The sequence below is a fragment of the Silurus meridionalis genome, chromosome 18, assembly GCF_014805685.1.
Source record: "Silurus meridionalis isolate SWU-2019-XX chromosome 18, ASM1480568v1, whole genome shotgun sequence".
Classification (NCBI taxonomy): domain Eukaryota; kingdom Metazoa; phylum Chordata; class Actinopteri; order Siluriformes; family Siluridae; genus Silurus; species Silurus meridionalis.
In genome coordinates, this window is record NC_060901.1 from 10,721,677 (window position 1) to 10,730,532 (window position 8,856).

General features: G+C 36.5%; 1 protein-coding gene across 1 annotated transcript; it reads left to right on the forward strand.

Annotated features, from left to right (window-relative positions):
* The first annotated feature begins 93 nt into the window (after window positions 1-93).
* Window positions 94-8,448, forward strand: gnsa (glucosamine (N-acetyl)-6-sulfatase a). Its single transcript, XM_046874204.1, has 14 exons — window positions 94-495; window positions 586-645; window positions 915-1,121; window positions 2,393-2,458; window positions 2,917-3,015; window positions 3,147-3,314; window positions 3,711-3,793; window positions 3,874-3,992; window positions 4,097-4,200; window positions 4,305-4,406; window positions 4,511-4,621; window positions 4,879-4,989; window positions 5,299-5,459; window positions 7,276-8,448. The coding sequence occupies exons 1-14, from the start codon at window positions 334-336 to the stop codon at window positions 7,349-7,351; spliced, it is 1,629 nt and encodes a 542-aa protein (XP_046730160.1). The 5' UTR covers window positions 94-333; the 3' UTR covers window positions 7,352-8,448.
* Window positions 8,449-8,856: the final 408 nt, after the last annotated feature.

The following is an 8,856-nucleotide window of genomic DNA, read 5'->3' on the forward strand; positions in this document are numbered from 1 at the left end:
AAACAAAAACGCAGCGCGCGCGGCAGTTATCAGCTGACCGGAGCTTCCGGTTTTGTAGCGCACGTGACCGTGAAACAAGGCTGTACTTTGAGAGTTTAGAACGGTTTCTTATTGGGAATCTAGGGCACTAAGTAGGATGTAGTAGTTAAATCATCCATTCCCTCACTAGTGTACTTTAATAGGGAAGAGGAATGCTGTTGAGATGCAGTAAAAGAAAGCTGAAGAGGTTTTTAAGTAGCTCGTGCAGTGGACAGTTTTCCTAGTTTTTTTAGTTCAGTAAAGTGTGTGTATTTTTGTGAATAGATTTGTGCATTTGTAATTAGGAAGCAAAACATGGAATCGATTACTGGATTATGTTACTACAGGACGTCCTATTTCACTTGTATTTGGGTAACTTTGTTGTGCAGCAGTTTGGCCGTGATGACCAAAACAAACCAGAGACCAAACATCGTGCTAATTCTCACTGATGATTTGGACATCTCTCTCGGCGGGATGGTGAGTTCTGGACCATTATCCTGCACTTATATCCGTACAAAAATCTGTTGACGCATGCATTATCCCATTTCACCCTATATATATTCACAGATTCCCTTAAACAAAACCAGGAAGCTGATTGGAGATGCTGGAATAACCTTTACAAACACGGTGTGTATGAACAACTGTTCAGACTGGTTGATTTCATGGGAAAAGAATGCAGTAGCTGTAATACTTTGACCAGAATCCTTTGGAATAGATTACCTGATTGCTCCCAGCTTTGCATCTTGATAATAAGCTTTGAACATGAACCTATTTCATATTATATGTATATAAAGCACAGAAAGTTTGAATTACTCAGGGAGCAACAAGACATGGACTTCAAACCACCAAACTTCATCTCTTTGCTCACATGATTCACTGTGATTTGTGCTCCTCAGTATGTTGCCAGTCCTCTGTGCTGTCCCAGCAGAGCCAGCATCCTGACGGGCAAATACCCACACAACCACCGGGTCATCAACAACACAATGGAAGGCAACTGCAGCAGTCCTGACTGGCAGAAGAGCCAAGAGCCTTCAACTTTCCCGGTCCTACTACAGAAATATGGCTACTACCAGACGTTTTTCGCTGGGAAGTACATGAACGAGGTGGCTTTTCTATTTTTAACTGCTATACCAGTTTCCTTCACTATCATGCATCACTAGTCACAAGTCACATGCATGACGTTTTACTGACTCTGGGAGCAGCAATGCACGTCATTTATATAAATATAATTAGTCCCTAGATAATTCGTTTAAATGAATTAGGTCTGCATACACACGTACACTGTCCGTACATACATACATACATACATACATACATATATATATATATATATATATATATATATATATATATATATATATATATACACACATACACAATATATATATTATGTCAATTAACTGAATTGGATGGATAAAACTTTATTGTCATAGCATAGTACAAAGCAGCAAAATGCAGTTGAACATCTACCAGTAGTGTCAATAAAAGTACTGTGATAATGATAAATATGTAAATATATTTACAACAAATGATTGACCTCTTTATTAAGCTTGCTTCATTTTGCTGTAGAGTTTGTTAATGTGGGGTTTTAGAGTTCTGTAGCTCGATCTTTTAGCTCGTCTTTGTGTTGGTGTTAATCATCCTAAAGGCATTAATCAGTGACAGAGTCTGACTCCAATACAGTGTTGTTTGGGGTTTTGAATGAATTGACTTTTCTCCACAATGCAATGTCAAACTCTGAAACGAATGCAAACAACTCCGCTCTTATCAAAATGCACGTGTAGTAGATGCGTAGAAAAACACTTGTTCATTTTTGCATAAGATATTAACTGGCTGTTTTAAACTATTGTTTCATATTAACTTTTATATATAACTTTTTATATGAACTTTTTTGATATTTTCAGTTTTCAGTCTGCTGATATTTCTGTTCTACTACACGATTGTTTTTATAGTAAAAGCTCTTTCACAGGGACCCATGAGGCAGATGCTTACACAATGTGATTTTAATAAACTTGCTTCATTGTCGATATAGTAATATTTATTTGAGGAAACATTTTCAGTGCTTTGTTACAGTCTAAGGTGAAGCAGTAATTTAATAAAATGCACCGGGTTTTCACTTTTGGCTAAAAATGAATTAAGTACTTTTAGAATCTGATGTTTTAGTAATTAACTGCCTTCACATCACCTGTTATTGATGATTTTCTTATAGCAGCACTCCTGTTGCTTTACTCTTAGTACTGAATGTTAATATGCACATTATGTATGTAATATTATAAAGTTGTGACAGTGCAATTCATTGTACAATCCTTATTTCTATAGTGTTACAAGTAAACTGAGGTAAACTCTCAGACTGTAATGCACTGTGTATTTTCAGTATGGTAACAAACAGGCTGGAGGAGTGGAGCATGTTCCCCCTGGATGGGATTACTGGTTTGCACTGGTAAGGAAATACAAATGTTTTAAATGTTTGTCTGTTACAAACCAACATGTATGTTTTTAGAATTTTATGCCAAAACACACACATATGCAAACACAATTTCACTGCTTTAAGTGTGATTAAAATGCTAATGTCAGCACAATTGAACTCTGCTTGTGTATCTTCAGACTTTGTTTACCTCTGGGCTTTTGAATACAATACCTCTGTCTTCAATACAGGAGGAGGGGATTTTGCGAAAGATGAACTATCTTTATCTTTCTTTTTTTTTATAGACATAAATGCTGTATGCTATTTGCATAAAACAGATTTAACGAAAGCTGTAGTTCTTATGCTGATTGAGGATTAGCTTGGATTAGTCAAATCCGTGTTCTAGTGTGTCATTATGATCTTCTTAAACTCTACATTCCTTTATATCTCAAACCCTTTGTCTGTGCTTGTGGTTTTTTTTTCTCCTTTTACAGGAAAAAAACTCAAAGTATTACAACTACACATTGTCAGTAAATGGAAAAGCACAGAAGCATGGAGAGAATTATTCTGAAGACTATCTTACTGACGTTCTGGTGAGCACTATTCCACGTCTCTCTTTCATGAATTAGATCAATGTGTGGTTGCATAAATTTAACAAGAACCCCTTATTTTTAGTGTTAATTTACCTTAATAATCAAGTTTTATCTCCCTTTTTCTTTCCTAGGCCAACATATCATTAGACTTTCTCCAGTATAAGTCAACCTACAGGCCATTTTTTATGATGGTGTCCACACCAGCTCCTCATTCTCCCTGGACAGCTGCACCCCAGTACGAAGGCCAGTTTTCCAACGTCAAAGCCCCAAGAGATCCTAGTTTTAACACCCATAGCAAGGTATATTGCTTGGTTTAGATGCACAATGTTAACTCCCACATAAAAAACTTATTTAAACATGGTTTTGTATATTCAAGTTATTAACCTTTTGTTCTCAATATCTAGTTTGAAACAGGTTGCTTATGTGTATGACATCCGGTAGGCTTATCACACAAAATCGTGGCGTGTTTTGTGATTATCTAAAAAACCTAATGCATTAAATGTCTCATCTTTTGTCTATAGGGTTTATGAATACAGAGAACTTTATTGCCAATGTACAAATAAAGCGAGATTCAATGTGCAGCTTCCCATTAAGCTATAGACCTGCTGTATTGATTGTGATTTAATGATAAATGCTTTCCTTGGATTGTTTTTATTTCATGCCTGTATGTTGGCTTCATTAATTGCTTCTTCTAGGATAAACACTGGCTGATTCGACAGGCAAAGTCTCCAATGTCGAACTCCTCTGTGGAATTCCTGGACAATGCTTACAGAAAAAGGTATGTGTTGGATATGATTTAACTGCTAAATTTTCTGGAATTTTAAATGCATACTTACGGTGGTTTTTCTTGTCCACTAGGTGGCGTACTCTTTTGTCTGTAGACGACCTGGTGGAGAAGGTGGTGAAGAAACTGGAAGCCCGAGGAGAGCTGGAGAACACGTATATCTTTTTCACCTCTGATAATGGCTACCACACCGGTAAGTCTGAACAAAAACGAAACAAAATCCAAGTGTGATTGAAGTGCGCGAAGTTTCATTTATCCTTATGTGTAATGTCTGTTTCTTTTCTCTTCTTCTCTCAGGCCAGTTTTCCCTCCCCATTGACAAGCGTCAGCTTTATGAGTTTGACATCAGAGTCCCTCTGCTTGTACGAGGACCAAACATTAAGCCTAACCAGACCAGCCCAGTAAGCCACACAAGCTTTTAGAAATCACATATATAATAATGTTTCAGTAAAGACTTTACATTCATGTAATTGTATTGTTGAATCACTTTTTTTTCTCCCACTAGTTGCTTGTAGCGAATATAGATTTGGGCCCAACTATCCTAGACATGGCAGGTTATGATGTCAATAAGACCCAGATGGACGGGATGTCCTTTCTACCGGTTATGGTAAGTCGCAAGAAACATGCACCTAGGAGTGTGTTTTTTCAGTGTGTGAGGAAAAAAATCAAATGGTTAAAGGTTTGTTGGAACTTTTTCTGTATGTGTCCCAGATTGGAAAGAATACCACCACAACATGGAGAACTGACTTTCTGGTGGAGTACGAGGGAGAAGGACACAATGTCTCTGATCCAGCTTGTCCCAGTGTGGGGCCAGGAGTCTCAGTAAGGAATTGTTTAAGCATGTGTGTGTACACGGAGGTGTGAGACACATTCGTGTGTAGGTGTGTCTGTGTCGATCGATGTGTATGTGAGTGGGTAGGTGTTTGCTGATCTGTGTTTACACACTTGGGTGGGTGCATGTATACGTGTGTGTGTGTGGGTGTGTCTCTATTTGTGCACGTGTTTGGTGTGGAGTGTGTCTATATGTAGACAACAAAAGCCAGCATTCTAAATTACAGTACCGCATCTTTTTTCTTTAGGAGTGTTTTCCAGACTGCGTATGCGAAGATGCATATAACAATACGTATGCTTGCGTTCGCACAGTCTCCCAGTCTACCAACCTGCAGTACTGTGAGTTTGATGATAATGAGGTGAGAACATAAATATGCATATTAACATAATTTGAATATAAACATGATTTGATGGTAAGATGTTTGTATTATGCGTTTTATATATTCTATCCATTTGTACTGTTAACTCACTCACTTATTTCTAAATCTAGCTCAAGCCTTTTTTATACAATTCTATAACATTTATTAAATGTTATTGAGATCAGTAACAATGTCACTGATGTATTTTGTGTGTGCAGTAGATTTATACATGAGTATTAAATGCCATTTGCTAAATAGTGGACAGTGCATTGTCATATTCTTTCCTTAACCAGTTCTCTTGTTGTGTAGGTGTTTGTGGAAGTGTATAATCTGACTGCAGACCCCTTCCAGCTCACAAACATTGCTAAGAGTATCGATCAGGAGGTTCTGGAGAAAATGAATCATCGATTGATGATGCTGCAGTCGTGTTCAGGACAGTCCTGCAGGACACCTGGGGTCTACGATTCACGGTAAGATCTTATAAGCATATTTGTCTTTAATGATTGTTAGAGGCCTTTTAGTTTTACTCAGGGGTGACAAATTCACTGACATTTATATCTGTGTGACTCTTGTGTGACTCACATGTCATGGAACTAGTTAAGATCATATTGCACATACTGACATTTTCAGATAAATCCTTTCAACTCTATTTTCAGTTTCTCTGCCTTCAAATTTGTCCTCTACAAAAAATTATATTCAATTTTCAAATTTCTTCGTCCTTGGTTAGCACATGTTCTATTAAAACAGTTGTTTTATTACATGTACATCTCTGCATCGTTCTCTTTATGCCAGAATTGCAGATGATGAATACTAAAAGAGCATAATCCTTAATTTCTAAACATCACTGATTGCATCTGTAATCAAGTAATTGGTCAGTTTAATTAAGATGATATGCCTTTATTTGTCCCACAGTGGGAAAATTTTTGTGTTACAGCAGCTAAGAAAACGAAATATGCAAATATATAAAAAGTAGAGACATTATACAAGTAGCTGCTGCAAAAGGCTGCCACTGGGGCGGCGCCGATCTACTCATCATCTTAGATCTCCTCAGATCTACATACTTTCTATGATATTGTTATATTGAGAATGCATAATTGGTTGACTTCATCTATTGCAAAAAAGAGCCAGATCGAAATCTTTTATATTTATATGTGAAGGGATCGGTTAATGCCACATAATCTATTGAGGATTCCTGTCAAATAAAACGGGTTTCAGTATGGGACACCCATTACTGGTTATCGACACCCAACTTGTTATTCCTATTGAGAAATTCAGTTTGAAACCACATAGACGACTGTGTATGTATTCACTTGAATGCTCTTACTGAAATCTATGGTCACACCTTATTCATTTCATAATGGATACATTTACCTGGTAATCATAGTCATACATCTAGAATATAAAACGATACTAAAATCTAAAAGTTTATACTTGTTTAAGTTATACTTGAGTAATGATTTATTCATGATCTGGCATCATTTAGCTGAGGAATGGGATCTCTTTTTGAGACTGGTTCTTTTCTAGGTTACATTGGACATTTCATTCTCACCATCTTTAACTCTAGGAAACAATCAAATCTGTATCCAGATATCCGTAAAGCTGCACTGTGATGATGTTTATTTTTAAAATCAGTATGTACATAAAATGTAATTATTGGGTGTATATTCAGTATTACAAAACATGATTGGCATTATGGACATTGTGTTAAATCAGTTACTGTTTTAATCATAAAATAAATAATAATGCTGATAAAGTTATATGTTACATATACTGGACATATTAGAAGGTACAAGTTATGTCATTCTAGAAAGTTTGGCCTAGTTTTGTTTTCAGTTGGAGAGAACATGGGAGGCAAAGTGGGGCTGCATAAGGTCCTGAGAACTGAGGTTGACCCTGTTAGATTTTTATGCATGAGGTCAATAAATGATGTTTACAGACGATGGGTCATGAATTAAAGGAAAACCCCATTATAGAATGTCTTGGTGATTAGTTGCCAGAACAGCTTTATTGCATCTTGGCATAGATTTCACTTAGGAGTTGTACTGAAGAGAGGAACACCATTCTTACAAAATATAGTGCCTGAACTGGTGTTTAAATGATGACATCTTTAAACACTTCTCCAACATGGTGGTTCAAAGGTTCCCCTACAAAGACCATATGTCATTTACGCCAATTTTAAAGTCTTTATAATCCATTCACTCAGCCCCCATGCTTTGTAGATGAAGGACAGTGTGATGTGTTTATGTAATGAAATACAGCTCAAAGCTTTTGTTGATCTTTTTCAAGGTTTAAATTCGACCCTCAGATGATCTTCGACAGTCTCAGGCCTCACGTGAGCCGACTGTGGCAGACACTAAAGTAAAGACGGGAAGAAAGATTTGAAAACGATGTTCTGCTGTTTCCTTTTGTGCTGATCTTCCCTTTCTGATCGTGACCGTCTTTTACAACCTTGGTCAAGAATCTGGGCGTGAGGGTTTATCAGAACAGGACACTACCCTCCTGCAGTCACTCTTTACTGTATTTCTGATTCTGACAGCTTTAGTTTTAACATAGGATGACTGAATTCAGTATTGGACAGATTTCTTTATTTTTCCCTGCATTTTGTTTGTTTGTTTTTTTTGCATCACCTGATTAACAACTAAGTTGGAAAGATTAGAGTAGCACAGATGACCTGTTTGCAGTGTTCCAGTGAGGTCTTGTCTATAATGAAATAATTGTTTGTGTTCTTTAGACATCAGAGATCTTCTATTCTATCAAATGTAGGCTTCACGTTTTGCTTAACATGTTTTGACTTTCCTGTTGGACATTTTTTGTGCTGTAGTTGGTCAAAGCCAAAGTTGAAAAAATTGAATGTATTTCATTTCAGAAAGCAATGTGCCTGATTCTGACCATTGGTTTTTATTACAGTATACAACATTCATCACTTTTTCATCATAGGGGAACTTGTATACGAATCTAAAAGATTTCCATACAACTGATTTTAGTTCAGTTGTGAATGAGCCAAAGGGATTCCAATATTCCAGTTAGGCAATTTAATAACTATTGAATGTGATCTTGTTCTTTTTAGTGCAAGAAATAATATTTTACTATGTGAGGGCGTGTAAGGGATATGAGATACTGTGTTGCTCTGGTAAAAACAACAGCGTCACTACTAAGGGAATACTTTCCACATTGTACTGCTGCATGTTGAATAACCGTATGTGTTTATCACATCATCCTTCTGGCCGGATTTCATATATTACTAATGATTTTGTGTTTTTTGTTGCCTTTTAGTTTTGAGAGAAAAGTCAATAGTGATGGTTTACTTTAATGCTTGTGTAAATAAAATAACTGATTGTCACTGGAGTCGATATGATGCTTTATTTAACTGAGGCACGTTCTGATCTGTGATGTTTTAATTTTGCACATAATTTCTTGAGACTTTTTTTTCCTCTTAAACAATAAACGACTATGAGCTTACTCAGTTTTCCTCTTTTGTTTTCTTTTTTATCATAACAATGTAAACAGATTTCGAGACACTTTCAGGACCTTTTGACCTTCCCACTATATTTGTCCTGCAAAGTGGGCAGGTGAATACAATTTTTTGTACAAATTAGTACAAGTACAAATTAATAAAAAATAAATAAATTAATAAATAAACATTACGAAGAAAAAGTCTAGTGCACCAGCTTTTTACGTTGCTGTTATGGAGGACATTTTAGCCACTCATTCAATCACTATTCATATCAGATCAGGTGCATCAAGTCAAGTTTATTTCGATAGCGCTTTTCACAATGGACATTGTCTTTAAGAATTAAGGTGAACAATGTGTATTTATCCCTGATGAGCAGCCTGGGGTGACTGGGCAAGAAAAAAACTCCCTTAGAT